General features: G+C 37.7%; 2 protein-coding genes across 5 annotated transcripts; both read right to left on the reverse strand.

The window, feature by feature from the left end:
* Positions 1-533: 533 nt before the first annotated feature.
* On the reverse strand, positions 534-5,269 carry LOC135640300 (uncharacterized). The gene is made up of 4 exons (XM_065154608.1): positions 5,096-5,269; positions 4,876-4,989; positions 1,494-1,598; positions 534-996 (listed from the first exon to the last, which is right to left on the reverse strand). Exons 1-4 carry the CDS (start codon positions 5,193-5,195, stop codon positions 734-736), a joined length of 582 nt encoding a protein of 193 aa, XP_065010680.1. The 5' UTR covers positions 5,196-5,269; the 3' UTR covers positions 534-733.
* A 1,076-nt stretch (positions 5,270-6,345) lies between these two features.
* Positions 6,346-14,352, reverse strand: LOC103987124 (ethylene-responsive transcription factor-like protein At4g13040). Of its 4 annotated transcripts, none has more exons than XM_009405330.3 (7): positions 14,112-14,352; positions 11,576-11,634; positions 10,792-10,922; positions 8,155-8,239; positions 7,333-7,507; positions 6,777-6,898; positions 6,346-6,690 (listed from the first exon to the last, which is right to left on the reverse strand). In XM_009405330.3, exons 2-7 carry the CDS (start codon positions 11,616-11,618, stop codon positions 6,545-6,547), a joined length of 702 nt encoding a protein of 233 aa, XP_009403605.1. In that variant the 5' UTR covers positions 11,619-11,634; positions 14,112-14,352; the 3' UTR covers positions 6,346-6,544. The 4 variants fall into 4 exon arrangements, with proteins under 4 accessions (XP_009403605.1, XP_009403606.1, XP_018682753.1 ...); XM_009405331.3 differs by having other exon boundaries at positions 10,834-10,922; positions 14,112-14,342; XM_018827208.2 differs by having other exon boundaries at positions 7,333-7,513; positions 10,834-10,922; positions 14,112-14,342.
* Between the last annotated feature and the right edge of the window lie 858 nt (positions 14,353-15,210).

Genomic DNA, 15,210 nt, shown 5'->3' on the forward strand with positions numbered 1-15,210 from the left:
ATAAAGAAACTAGTTTCACATAAAAATTAAGTTTGATTAAAATTAATTTATAAAAATTAAGATTAAAATTAACTTATAAGAATTCGATAAGTATATTACTATCAATTTTAACTTAAATATTTTAATCAATTTGAACCAATAACTTAAATATTTTAATCGATTTGAACCTAACGAAATTATTAAACCAGTTAACCAGTTGTAACAATTTTTTTTATCTCCCACACATCTTCCATGCTTTTCTTAAGTTTAAAGCAGATAATTTCGCTCAGATTACACTATTCTCATGCCTTTGGCTCGACTTTTGTGCTCTTCCAAGAATATTCTAAAAACAATTCAAAAGATATGTAATGTTATAAATACAATCATTGTGGCGAATAAATGTAAACATGGCTCAACAGCTTGTTTGAGAACAGCAGCACAAGATAAAAAAAGCTTTCCTCGATCCAAAAGAAAGGTTGCAGCAGCTTCACATTCCAAAGGATTTGGAACTCAATTCAGAATCAGGTCCAAGCAGCCTGAGCTGATTATTATCCTTGAGAATTGCTTTCGTATTATCCTTTAATCCTGATCCCAAGAGCAAAGATCTAACATGACATGGAAGAGAGATTATTTGTGTAGACTTGAAACTTGAGTCTGGAACTCAGGCTGTACTTGTCCCCATACTGCAGAGGAACTCTGAGACAGAAACTTGACAATTGCAAAGTAAAAACATACTTCTAGTTGTTGAATCTCCTTATTCTTCTTTATTCAATTTATCAAATGTTCTTTTGCCGTATAATTGTTGTTCTCGGGCACGCTTGGCAGCAAGAGCTTCTTCGTCTAGTACTTGAATAGGTGACCACTCTGGGAAACTCCAGCTTGAATTTCCATTTTTGATCCTGGTTAGAGTGTTCTTGAAGCTTTGAAAACGGGGTCTCAACTGTATGGTGGTGAAATCTAGTGCCGTCCCTGCAGCTGCGAAGATGATTGCATATTTAGCTGCTCCTAGTTGACCACCTGCAATGAAATGGAAAAACTGAAGATCGTTATGCAACCTGATGTGCAGATCAACATGGCTTTATTATGATACAAATAACAAAGAAAAATTAGTTTATGTATCCGCGAGAACAGTTTTTTATCCTTTAAAATGCACTGGATATTCAAATATATAGAAATGGTGGAATGAGAACCTATATTCGCATCAGTTTTACAGATAATAGAATCAACTTACATTCACAAAACTATAGCCAAACCCATTTCACATAGAAACAGACTCAGATTGAAATTAGCTGACCACATTTGGCAACAATGGTTATACCCATACACATTTCCTATGGTAATTGTATAAAAGATCAAAGAACTCGAATAATAAAGACTCAACCGAAAGAACACAATGCTAAGCCATCTATGCACCTTCTCTTGAAAATTATCTGCTTAATTCATTCCGTTAACATACTGTACATATGTATATGAAATTAAGCAAGAAAAGTTTGATGATAAAGAAGGTTCACCACCTTGTAGCCTCCCAAGAAGAGCGCCACTTGCAATTCCTCCTATCACAGAATTAAAAAGGTCATCGGGTTCTGAAGCTCGAGCATCTCTTGCAATTTCCCGTGCACCTGAATAATCAGTATAAACACAGCAGCAAGACTAAAGGGCATCAATAAAGTGACACAAAATATCAAAGTAGATCAGGTAAGATTCCTATTTAGAGTACCCATAAAAAGAAAAGTAGCAGAGCCTGTAAAAACCTCTTATCCTTAATCATATCTCATATGCTACTATACATGTCTAAACACTCTGCCTTGTACCATGAAAAGTATAAGTTTAATGTTCCATAAATCAGTTTCCTCTGAATCAAAAAGGTAACTAATTTCCAGTGCTCTTGATTTTCATCTGCTTTGAGACCATTTAACTCCATGCAGCATGTAGAATCAAGAACCTGACTCAACCTTGAAACTCCAATATTTGGGTTGCAGCGATTCTAGAAAGCATATCAGCCAACTCCACCTGATATCAAGTTGGTTCAACCCATCCCAACTAATCCCTTTTTCCTTTTTAGAGGATCTTATAGCTGGAGACATAAGGCTCAAAAGTCATGAGTCACATGACCCACAAGGCCCCTACTCGAACACTAGCAAGTGTCACCAACAGTGATTTAAAAAGCGTTAGGCGCCAAAAGGCGCCAAGGTCCAAAAACGCCCGAGGTGCTAGGCGCTCGCCCGAGCGAAGCGATGCACTAAAATATATAAATATATAATATAATTAATAAATATAATTATTTAAATTTTTAAATAAAAATATGCTATTAAATTAAGAGTATACTGTATACTGAGCCTGACGGAGAAACGAGGAAGCAGCGGCGAGCGACGGCAGCGGCAGCGGGAAAGGGAAAGGGAGCGGGAGGCGCGAGCAGCGGGAAGGCTCGCGGGAGGCGCGAGCAGCGGGAGGGCTCGCGGGAGTCGCGAGCAGCGGGAAGGCTCGCGGGAGGGCTCGCGGGAGGCACGAGCAGCAACAGCGACGAGCAGCGAGATCGGGATCGGGATCGGGAGCGGCAACGGGTTAGGGTTGGGTAAGGGTTATATCGGTTTAGTTGGTTCGATTGAACCAACTAACAACCGAACCAGGACCGAACTAGACCTAAAATCCTGGTTCGGTCACTTGGTTTACCCAGGCGCTCGCCCGAAGCGCCCAGCGCCTGGGCTCGGGCGAGCGCCCAGGCGACGCCTGTTTGAAGCACGCCGCCTGGGACATTAGCGAGGCGCTCGGGCCTCGCCTCGCCTCGCCCGAGCGCCTAGGCGAGCGCCCGAGCGCCTTTTTCAATCACTGGTCACCAACCATGATATTGCCTGGAGCACAAGAAGATAAGAGAGGGAAAATGAGCAGAAAGAGAACACGACTTGTTTTATTCATCTTATGGGATAATAAGCGGAAAGACAGGATAATGAGAGGATAAGAGAGAATAGCAGGAATAATGAGAGAAAATGAGTTTTATTTATCTCATTATGGGATAATGAGAGAAAATGAACAGAAAGACAGGATAATGAAGGGAAGGAAAAGAGGAGAATAGTAGGGAGAGGATAAGAATACAAGAAAGAAACAATGAGGAAGAAGAGAAAGAAATAATAGTTACATTTCTTATTTTTATTTGTTTTATTTTTCTGAATATAGTTTTGACTTTTTAGATTGTTCTACTTTATTGTACGGAAAAAACACCAGAGCTGATCCAGCTCTCCAATCCTAATCCCTAGTTCAATTGCCGATCCAAATCATCAGATTTGACCTGAGGAACAACCCTTTGCATTTCATTCCTGATCTTTTTTTCTTTCTTGGAGCTAAACTGGGGCAAGTAGTCGATATCATTGTTCCTCAAAAAATGAGACATTTCTGATCCTCAGTTGACACTGCAATCCAAAAATCTTTGTTGAAATATAATTTCTTTGATTCTAGCTATGCTTTTGGTTTGGAATGGTTACTCTTGGTTTAGAATTACTCCTGCTTTCTTGCTTTGGTCATTGTTAATCACTAAAGGGCCTGCTATAAGCTGTATTCTAGCAAAAACTATGTAGTTATTTAGTGAATGTAACAAAAAAACACGTTCTTAGTTTATTTTCGACAAATAGGAAGTTTGTAGACATAAACATGATATTTTGTGTTTTAGATAAAAGGAAGAGAGAGAAATGGCATCTCTTTGTTCCAATCTTTTGGTGGTTTTCTTGTTGGGTTAGAATCACTAACTCTGGCATCTTGATGGAGTGATGAAATCAAGATTTTGCTGGTGGTCTCTAAGCTATGTATATTGCTAGATGTGCTATTGAATAAAAGTTGCCCCTAACATTAATGATTAAAGTGGGTGTTAAACCATGCTATCTCAACATTCAGAACATGTTTGTGCAACCAGCTCTTTGGTCTGTCAACAAAACACTCAATAGTGATTAAATTTTTATAGGAGAATATATCTAAAGTGGTAGATATATCTTTCTAAACTTCTTTGTTTCTTTTCCTTACTCAAGAGATAGAACAACATAATACATCTTCCCTGAGATTGGATCAAAATTGGAACAAAATCAATAATGAGATGAGGCCATTTCATGAAAAATTAATTTTCCAGAATAGTACTTTGTCTTAACCACTTTTCCACATTCCTTGTATGCATTCTCACTTGGTCTACAGGCAATGACTTCAGCTGGCGCTTCCTAAGTTTTCTAATTTTTGGCACACTGGACCTTTTTTCATCTCACTTTGCAAGTGGGCATTGTAATGTAATCAACCAATTTATATTGGATATATTATGAATTATGTATGCCATCTCAAGTTGGCCTATTTGATAATTAAGTTTTTATTTTACCTATCGTGTGCCTTTCGGGGATTCTTAAACAATTTCTACGTAGTTTTGCCATTACTTCTCTACCAACATATTGAAATTTGGTAGACTATGAACTTCAATGGCTTAATTCATTACATACATATAAATCCAGGAATACAATATTTAGCTGTTTTTTCTCTATCTATCATTTTCAGACCAGACGCACTTGTATTTTTGTGATGTGTGCTTCGTTATACTTAGTTTGTGTGCTGGGGGGATTATAAGTAATCTTATCTATGCTTGGGCGGATTACAAGTAATCTTATCCATGTAAGAAAAATATATAGGAAAACTGAACAAAGACTTAGTAAATAAGATTGTCATGATCCAGTAAACGCCTGAATGCACAAATATTCTTCCTTCAAATTACTCAGCATCAAAAGAAAGAACCAAGACACATAATAAAAAGAAATAATCTAACAATTTTTCTACCTAAATAATTGATCTTTACACACTGAACCATGATTATATTCCCAAAGCAACAGAGGTATCTAATCTCAACCAAAACAACAGACTAAGGCGACAGATTACCGCAGTAGCAACCGGTAACGATGGCCAAATCGGCCGCATAGGTGGCGGCGATGGTGCCCGTGCCGAGAACCTTCCGGTGCTTAGAGACCAATCCGGCTCCTCCACCGACCACCCCTGAAATCAATCGAACAAATCGAATCGAATCCTTGGGATCTAAGAAGAACTGATAATTACACGGACAGTTCACGAGAAAGAGGGCAAAAAGTGAGAGGTGGGTGACCAGCGAGGAGAGTGGGGACAATGATGCGCCCCTTCCAGCCGTCCGAAGGTCGGCTGCCGGGCGCGTCCGTGGCACTCTCTTCCGACGACATCTCCCGCATGCCCACCGCACGCGACTACGCGAGAGCAAGCAAGCCGTCTTCCTAAAAGAACCAGAGTCGAGGAGTAGGGAACCAAAGACCCGATACGACAAACCTTTGTAACGGACGATAAATACGACTCGATCTAAAGATGGGTTAATTACGTATTATGGTCTTTTATCTTTAAAAAAAAAAATATTGATATCTCTATAGTTATAAAAGTGAAATATATAGATTCATTTATCTTAATATCATTAGTTTTACTAAAAAATAAAAATAAAAAGTAAAAAAATAATTTTAATATTTCAATTAGTGATAGCGAACGATAGTGCCGTTGAGATCATGGATGACTGTTGTTGATGAGTAGAACGACGATGAAAAGTGAGGGTCGTTCTGTATCTACATCGATGTCGATGCAGTTGTCCAATGATCCTTTCGTTGCTTTATATATGTGTCGATATCGATACAATTATCGAGCATCGGCGTTCGATACCTACATTGGCGATTATTTCGTCGTTCGACAATTGCGTTGACACCGACATAAATGTAAAGCGATATTGCTTGGCAATTGCATCGGTGTTGACGTAGATACAAAGCAATCCTCATCTCTCATTGCCACTTTCCTTATCCACTAACATTTACTTGCGGTTCCTAACGGTGTCACGGTCCAGTACCACCAATTGAAATATGAAAATTATCTTTTTATCCTTTGTTTATATATTTTCATTGATGATGTTACCGTAATTAGTAACTATAGATGCTAATATAAATTTTTAAAATAAGTTATCTAAAGATTCTAAGTTTCTCTTATAACGTGTCCAGGACGTAGAACGGGTGTTTAGTGACCTCTGTATGAGGATTGCTTTCGTCGATGCTACGATGGGGATGTATTCCAATGTTTCTCTCGAGGAGAGTGTCGCAAGACGTCGAGGACAAAGTAGAAAGTAATGGTTTGTATTCACAGAACTAGTTTTCGTTAGTGCAGAACAGTCGACTGTTCTTTGTACAAGAGGAGAAATGTCGATGATCGACATACTAGTAGTCAAACAATCAATAACTTGGATCACAACTGAACGAAGTCTCCCTTCAAGATTTAGGTCTTAAGGCTCACACATAATCGATCAACATTTGCATGAATTTGACAAGGCAAACGATGGTCAACGCAATCATAGAAGTTGAGACATCTGAAATGGGAGTCTTTGATTAGAAGATGGCAACAAAAATCTTGCCCTAATAGGGGCCTTTATATAGAGCAAACTAATGAGGTAATTAATAAAGCTAAACTATGAAATGTGTATATGTATGCATAAGCTAGCCTCGATAGTAAAAATGATTAGAACTTGTATTCTGGATTCCTTGCATCACAGTGATCACGAGGCAGATGTCTCGACGTCAACATCTTCATCATCCTCGGAAATAGATGAAACAGGGGTGCCTCCCTCCTGTTTCCGGTTGTTATTTGGCAGTTGACTCTCCAACTTCTTTCGTCTCCCTGCACCAATCTTTCTCTGGTGCTCTGGAAATCAATAACCAAAAGAAATGAGAATAGAACAGCTCCGTTGAGCATGACGAACAATAAAATACAAATGAGCTTCATTTTACTCTTATTGTTGATTGCGCTGCGAGTCATGGCCAAGAAATCATCCCAGTTGTACTGTTTTAGTTCTTGTTTCTCCTCCTCCGTGAGCTCAAAATTGGGTTCTCTTCCGCACATGAAAGCCGCTCTGTAGGTAAAGATGAACTCCTCATAAAAGGAATACGCAGCAGGAAATGTAAGTCACGCGGAAGCACTACAACATCAGTATCTTCTAGTAATCAGTCAAGTCAACATCAGTTGTCATACTCTGAACTAGACACCATAACCAATTAGCTGGACAATTGCCTAATGAAATTGTTCCCTGAATCCTGTACAATAAATTATCTCCGATTTTACAAGAAATATCGAAGTCATGGAGCAGGTGGGCAAAGCTAACTTGTGGAAGTTTCCACTGAAAATCTTGTCACCAGTTAGGTTGAGAATAATAAAGAAAGGCAATGATATTGTTGGGAAACCTAGAAGATAAATCAAGAAAGACAACGATATTCTCGGAAAGCCTAGAAGCTTTGTGGCAGAAACAAAAATTAAAATACCAGCTAAGTGTATCTAATAGATTAATACCTGTCATACAATCGAGCAGCTTCTTCCTGAGACTCGACCGTTCCCAAATGAATCTGTTTCTTATCAACTTTTATTGCTGCCTGCCATTTCATATTTTTAAAGTAAACCCCAGTCATTTTGCGTGGTTCTTGGTCTTCGTAGTGCTTTCTCCTGTGTCGCTTGCTACGCTTTATTTCTTTACCTCAAATAGAAGTAGCAAAATGGCATGTAAGTTAAATAAACAATTTAAAAAAAAACTCGCTTAAAACAGTAAACACTAAGTCAGCTCCTTTTATGAAAGTTTGATTAAGTTGATGTCAACAGAATGAGAAAAACTCTACAATTTTCAACTCTTGTTTTAAAAGACATGGCAAGCTTAGTGAGTCTTAATAACAAGTGTACGTGTGTTTGCTGTTCAAATTTGTTTCTACAAAAAAAAAATTTAATGGATCAGCAATCCAGTTCGGTAAATGTAGAACATGGCAATCTCTGAAAAAGAAATGAACCGAAATTTACCCCTTTTATACACAAACATGTATATACAAAAAAAAAAGACTTTAAATTTCTACTTGCATATTGAATAGTCACACTTCAAGAACTGATGAAAAATTACATGAATTAAAATTATTCTTCTAGTGTATGAAATTTTCTGTTTTCCTTTCCCAGTGTATTAAAAATTTCTGGCTCTTAGTCACCTATTCCTTCTTCTAAGTAAATCAAATTAAAGGAACTACAACATTATGCATGATTATTCGTACCTGAAAGTATTCCATACTCAGAGAATAAATATATAAAGGTTTCAAGGCATTCAATATCAAGTGAATTTTCAGGAAAAAAACAAACCAGGACAATGATGGTTCAGCGCCTCCTTCGGCGTAGTCAAGCCAGATACATTTGAGGATCCAGAATATGTTTCAGATTTATTTACCTGCAGAACACAATGAGCATGGAAATACCTCAGCAAGGACTACAGCTTAGGCTTAATAATATTACATTAGGTCTTCGAGGAAAGGGTTTGTCAATAATGAGTTATGGTGATTGTGTGGACATAGATACCAGCAAGGGGCCTATTGGTTCAAACTTCAAAAGTATATGGAAATATCATCCAGTGGTAGAGTCACTTTTTCAGTGTCTCATTTCGAAAGTCTATTGGACTGCATAGTATAAACTCTAAAGAAATAAGGTGTAGAAAAAGGTTTACACAACCACTGAACCATGGTAGTACAGTGAAATTGGAGTATAAGGCACAGATAGGAGAAAAAGTAAACCAAATAACAGGCTTTTTAGAAGTACATAAATTTTCCAGTGTAATATGTTGATCTTCTATATATCACGCGTAGGACTTAATATATGGAAGAAGCAACATATGCCATACATAATAGGTTGCTCCAACGAGAAAAAAATCTGTCAAACCCCAAAAGGAATTGAGCATAACCATTATGACCATCATTAGCTAAATCAGGGAACTCAGTTTTACATGGTTTACACAATCACTTAACAATGATAGTACAGTGGAGCATAAGGCACCGGAAGGGGGAAAAGGTAAACTAAACCAAATAACAACCTTTCTAGACGTCCATATACCTTCCGGCATAATATGTTGATCTTCATATATGCGAATTACATGCATGACTTAATATATGGAAGAAGCAATACATGCCAGATCAAACTAGCATAATAGTTTGCAAAATGAGAACAATTCTGTCTAACCTCTAGTCTTTCAGTAAATTAATCATGTAGAAATAACTATTGATTGATGGTCATGGCTAAATAATGCATACTACTAGATCAACAAACAAACATATTATGTGGACTATTTAAATGAGACCTAATTCACATGAGACTGATAATTGCACATTGCTATTAGATACCCAAAACTACCAGCACTGCCACTGATAGTTCAAGCTTTTAGATACCTAATCAGCATAATGTATATACTCTCCCCCTTATAAATCTGAGGCTTAGTTCCTATTGGTGCAACTGACAGATATAGGTGCTGATCGATAAAGGATCAGAATTAATGCAAAATCAAACTATAAGACTATTTCATCAATGGAAGAAATTATCTGATTTTTTGAAAGAACATTATTTTTTACTCCCAGATGCATCTTGCAACTCAAAAAGAATCAGAGATACTACTTTAAAGAATTGAGCTACTTGTCCTAAAACTAGAATATGAACATAGAAAAATAAAAGGTCAGTCATTTTATGAAATGTGAACATACCATTTGTATATTTTGAGTGTTAGTTTGACCGATAGTTTTTGCAAACCTGAAATATTTCTAGTCACAGTTCCTCATGACCACCTTCAGCCTAAGAATTGTGTTAGAGGAATAACCTGTAAACTGTTGTCTAGATGTGCCTCATACTAGACTTAATGTGCACTCTAGCATACTCCATTAATTTATAACAAACGGATCAATTTCCTCGTGCCTTAGATTTGGAACCATGTATCCCTGTCTCTTGAATTTTATCAATGAATGTAACAAGTATATTTGGCTCAGCTTGAACACTAAGTGGATGCTGAACAGTCTTGGTTTCTTGGTATATTAAGAACTATGTAAATATGAACTCAATCAATTAGAAAAAGCATTTCAAAAATCTTTCTTAATTAAACAGAACTTTTTAAACAGTATTCAGATTTCAGATCCCAAGTAATGGTATACACATAACCTAAGATAGGATTAAAAAAAAAGGATTTTAACAAGCCATTGTGACCTTGGGTCAATGACCAGCTTTTGACAATCCAAATTTGAAAAACAAAATAGTGGCATACGTTAGCAACAACAAAGGATGCAGTTGTTGTCAAAAATTCGATTTGGTGGTTTGTATTTCAAAAATGATGAATATTGTCTAAACTCTAAAGCATCATTCTTCAGGATCAATAGAATGGACCACGTCTGAGGGAATGCTAATAGTTGCAAGATGAGTTATTAGCTTTAATCGATCACCATTATAGTTAAATGAGAAACTATCTACTCCATTAACTGTAAAATGAACTTATTCCTCTAACATTCCCGATAGAAGCAACAGTAAAACTTGAAAAAGGACAGAACACATGCTATAATATTGATGTAAACATGCCTGCATACTCGAAAGCAAATTAATTATTTTAATAAAATAGTATACAAATCTAAGCAACTAATGTACCAAACTGACAATAACAACACTCATTAAGGGCAAACAATATATACCAGCAGAAAGAGTGAAAATGTGTGTTATTAGTATAAGCCTACAGTATATGAACATTACAGTACATGAACATCACATATCAAACAGAACATAGAATATAATGATTGCAATTGCTGAAGTAGGTTTTTAAAAGTTTAAGTAAAACTTATAAATGTAAGACTTTTGAGCCAACAACTATGTCTTGACAAAGGTGACAAATTATAACATATAAATGATTGATAAAAGACACATGTGGCAGGAATATAGCTGGAGAAAAATGAACCTAGGATTCTAAAATTAAATATATACCAGCTTTTGAGGACTTGTATTAACTGAAGATATGGGATATACACTGACTGGCTTGACATGTTGATTAGGATTTTCCACAGAATTGCCATTGTCAATTGGCTGAGGAACCACAACCGGGAAAGAACTTTTTCCTGCAACATCATGTTAGAACTCTTACTAGAATGATAGGCCCAACAAGTATGCTATAAATTCATTCAATTATTAAAATGGGACATGATAGTTCCACTTCCATGTAATCAGAAGTAAGATGTCAGAGATGTAATTTATCCATCCATGTCACAAAGATTCAAGTTAACTAATGTCTTAAGTTTTTGACTCTCATTGAAGGTGAGGGCGAACCTTGGTAGTTCCTTTGCGATCTGAAAGATCAGATAAGAGTCACGGAAACAACCTTTTTAAATATTTAAAGGTAAGATTGCATATATATCCTGGATCCCACATTGGCGGAAGCCTCATGCACTGATATGTCCTTTTTACTCTTACTGAAGGTACCAAGTCCTTTTTACTCTTACTGATATGTCCTTTTTATTCATCAACATGACTTCTTTCGAGACATTAACAACAATTGAAACCTTGGAAGATCAAACTAGAGATGGAATAGAAATACTATCTTCCACCACAAAGAAATCACTTAGTACGCAAAGCATGCATATCTGCTAAGAATCAAGGTCCATGGTATAGAATCTATAAGTCATCAATCCCAAACTAATAAAATTAAAGGGAAAACAGTCATTTGCATCATGCATGCTGTGAAATCATTTATAGATTGAGTAAATTGCATTACCAGAACAGAGCCCCAAATATCTTCTTCGCCTTATGCTAACCATTGCTGACTGCCTTGCTCTGAATGAAGAGGATAAATTAATGGAAAAAATAAACATCCACTGAATACTATTAGAAAATATGAACAAAAAAAAAACTAATGCTGAACAAAAAGTTCAAGATAAATTGGCCTAGATAATGGACTGGAAACTAATAGCAGTAGATCACAACAATTGCCAGGGCTACATGATAAAAATACCTGATTGATTTATATATCCACTAAATCAAAATGTAACAGAAAAAATGATGCCTACATTTCAAACTAGGGTTAAAAAATAACTGACTTTTTAGACATTTTACAGGATTGGTATTGCTTCAGCTTTTTGCAAAAGCTCTTCACATAATAGACATTATAGAAGTTTTTAATGGAGAATATTATTTTCACCTTTTCTTTTGGTTTGGAGGGAGTCTTCCTTTCGGGGATGGGTTTAGCACATTCACCCATGTGGATAACGAATTCCTTAATCATAAACCAATAAGAAGGTAATCAAATAAATGCACTTGATGCAAAACATGACTCGATGTCCTATTAAAACTGTGAAAAGGTAGATTCAATTAGCATTCACGTCCTATTAAAATTATCCTAGAAAAGCTCAAAATTGTTGGATCTCAGCAAGTCAATTGCAATACTTGTTCTGTTTATCAATTCTCGTGTTTTAGCAATACATTCCCTGCAGACGCATCATCATCGGATCAAACTCGCAGGAAAACATGATGGAAATCCACTTAAGCAAGCCATCTAGTTATCTAGTTTGTCCAATGGTTCTGATCATATCTTGAAGAATAAAAATGATGTCAAATGATTGGATCCAGAATATGATGCCCTATAAGAATTAAGTCATTTTCAGAATGAAAAGGGATTCCAAAAGTATCTGATAATATCATTTGATAACATTCTCAAAGTATAGGTACCTTTCCTCTTTAATATCCAAACATAAATCCTTTTCACAATAGACAGCTTAAAACTTTTATGGTTGCTTCATTCAATCTGGACATCCATTGTCCAGAACAGTTCACAATCATATGGTGTGTCCACAATAACTAGGTGCTATATCTTTCTCACCAGAGGCATAAATTGTCATCGGCAATTGTGATCCATCTTCTGTTGTCGTATTGCCCTATAGGACACACCATGAATCTAAGTATTTCGATTACAAACTAACAGCACGACCTCAAACCCAGAACATCCAGCAGTATAAATCAACTAGATTGGTCGAGAGTTTGAGACTATCCCGGAGCCCACCCACATCACTCCAGCTTAACAATCAATTTAGTTGAACGCTGGCATATGACTGAAATGACAATGGATGTTAATAGAGCTCCACCTTCAGAGATGACAAGATTGAGTTCCAACCTGGCTCACCACCAAGTCAAAGGGAATCATCTCATTGTTGAGCTCCATCGTGCATCAATCCTGATGCAGAAATATTGGAGATCTTCAAGAAAGAAGTGGAGGGATGAACGCAGTCAAGTAGCTCTTTGCTACCTTTTTGGGGATGGATTCAAATTATACTCGAATTTAAGTAAATTTCCATCAACTTTTTTTTTTGTCTTTATTTAGGTTTGTCTCTAGAAAGATATGAAGATTTCTTAGGGACGAGACTAAGACAAAGTAAAAGAGACTGCAGCAGCAAAGTCTTCTGTCCTTTAAGAGAGCTGATTGTACTGATGCATCATACTTATGTCAACTGCTATTGTCACAACTGATGGGAAATATTCACAGAAACAACTCCAACCCACACGCTCTACTAAAACAGCAATCCCTAGAATACAAATTCAAGGCATAAAATTTTCGTTTCAAACTGACATGAATCTGCAGAACTAAACAGAGAACTACTGAAGATCCTCATGATGCACACAAATGAACAGTAACTTCAACATATGGTAAGGAAACTAATTTCCCACTATGACTCGGTCTTATATCAATTGCCTTGATGTGCTATCCCGTTGACTCCACAATACCCGAGTCAAACATCACAACTCCACCTTGCTCCCGTGAACAGGCACTGGTCATCAACCAACATTATCATCATTCATCAGTATAGAATTAATCAGATTACACAGAGCAAACAGAAACCAACTCCAACCCACACGCTCTACTAAAACAGCAATCCCTAGAATACAAATCTAACAGGGTGGTCAGGCCCCAAGCTCCTCCAGCAACACGCGATCAACGATCAAAACCCATCAAGAACCTCAATCTGGTAGAAAGTCGAAAGGTCCACCAGACCAAACCAAACCACCACCTCGGATCTCGGGAAATCCGATTCCCCAGCCTTCACCCACACATATTCCACGCCCGCACAAACCCAGATGACGGAAAACCACCGACAAGGTCCAAAGCCGTGAGCCGAGGTGGCCGCCAACCCTCAAGAACCCGACCCCAAACACCCCCCAGTCCACTCACCACGTACAGCACGAAAATAAGCATCGGCACCACGGCAGACCAAAAGGAACACAGACAAGAATCCAAGAAAAAGGACATGACGAGTCCGTACCGGGTTTGACGCCGGTGGGAAGATGACGACGCTCGGACCGGGAGGGCGAGCGGCGATGCCGACGGCTGCTCGAGGGAGGTACGACGAGGAGGTGATCGAGATGGAGGCTCACATCAACCACCTGTCTTCTCTTCGATTAGTGTTGTCTTTCGTTTCTTCTCCCCTTTTCTTCTTCCTCCTCTTCTCTTGATCTTTTCTCTGTGGTTGTCTCCGCGCTCTCCCCTCTCGTATTCGAGGTGTCGAAGGCACCGAAGCGATGGGAACGTATGTTTTATGTCACCTTCTATTCCCACTTCAAATTACCACAGTGTCCCTAATCCTCGTGGGATTTAACCAACCGCCCTCCTAAATTTCCGGGCCTTCCCCAATTGCATCTCTCTTTCATTTTTAATTATATCAAATTTACTATTTTTGAAAATTTTAATTTCACTTCTATAATTCCCCCAAAATAAGAAAAAAAAATTAATATTTATCAACGTGGAGCGACACGGTGTGGGGGGCATTTTGGGAAATGTGGGATCGCCTCAGGTTCGGTGACGGAGGGAACCGGTAACAGCGTTTAGGCAGCGGGCACCGACGGGGAGGTGGTTGGATTTAGAGGAGATATAAATAATAATAATAATAATATTATTATTATTATTAAACCAAAAAACATAAAGGTGTACTGAGGATAACGTCCACCTAACTACCTTCACTGCCCCTCCAGAGCCTCTAACCTTATCCTACTCCACAACACGGCTCGAGCTGATGGGTTCAGCCCGTTTATGGCTAAACCAGACCGGAACCCGATTTCTTTGCTTTTGATTTCGCGCTCGACTCCATGATGCCGGAATCGTATTCGAACGAAGATTTCGATGTGACTTGATGAAGAGTATAAAGCTTGATTGGGTAGTTTAATTGGAAATATATAACGAAGGAAGTCAATAAAAAAGATTCGACGAACTTACGAGTCATTGGTTCCATATTCCTCAACGGACTAAATGATCTTATCACAATTCAAATGAGAGCTTCAAATAAGTTCTCCTCCGTATTATCATTTTCATTTTTGTCGTATGCAAAACTGTGGAGTGGTGTAAAAGTTCCTAAATTATCCACGGAA

The sequence above is a fragment of the Musa acuminata genome, chromosome BXJ3-6 (assembly GCF_036884655.1).
Source record: "Musa acuminata AAA Group cultivar baxijiao chromosome BXJ3-6, Cavendish_Baxijiao_AAA, whole genome shotgun sequence".
NCBI classification, from domain to species: Eukaryota; Viridiplantae; Streptophyta; class Magnoliopsida; order Zingiberales; family Musaceae; genus Musa; species Musa acuminata.

Coding starts and splice junctions, on each gene's coding strand:
- LOC135640300 (XM_065154608.1), bottom strand. CDS start 5,195: ATGCGGGAGATGTCGTCGGAAGAGAGTGCCACGGACGCGCCCGGCAGC. Junction 4,990..5,095: donor TGTCCCCACTCTCCTCGCTG/GTCACCCACCTC, acceptor GATTGATTTCAG/GGGTGGTCGGTGGAGGAGCC. Junction 1,599..4,875: donor CGTTACCGGTTGCTACTGCG/GTAATCTGTCGC, acceptor CTGATTATTCAG/GTGCACGGGAAATTGCAAGA.
- LOC103987124 (XM_018827207.2), bottom strand. CDS start 11,618: ATGGTTAGCATAAGGCGAAGAAGATATTTGGGGCTCTGTTCTG. Junction 8,240..10,791: donor ATACAAGTCCTCAAAAGCTG/GTATATATTTAA, acceptor TGTGTTCTGCAG/GTAAATAAATCTGAAACATA. Junction 6,899..7,332: donor GCTGCTCGATTGTATGACAG/GTATTAATCTAT, acceptor CTTTACCTACAG/AGCGGCTTTCATGTGCGGAA.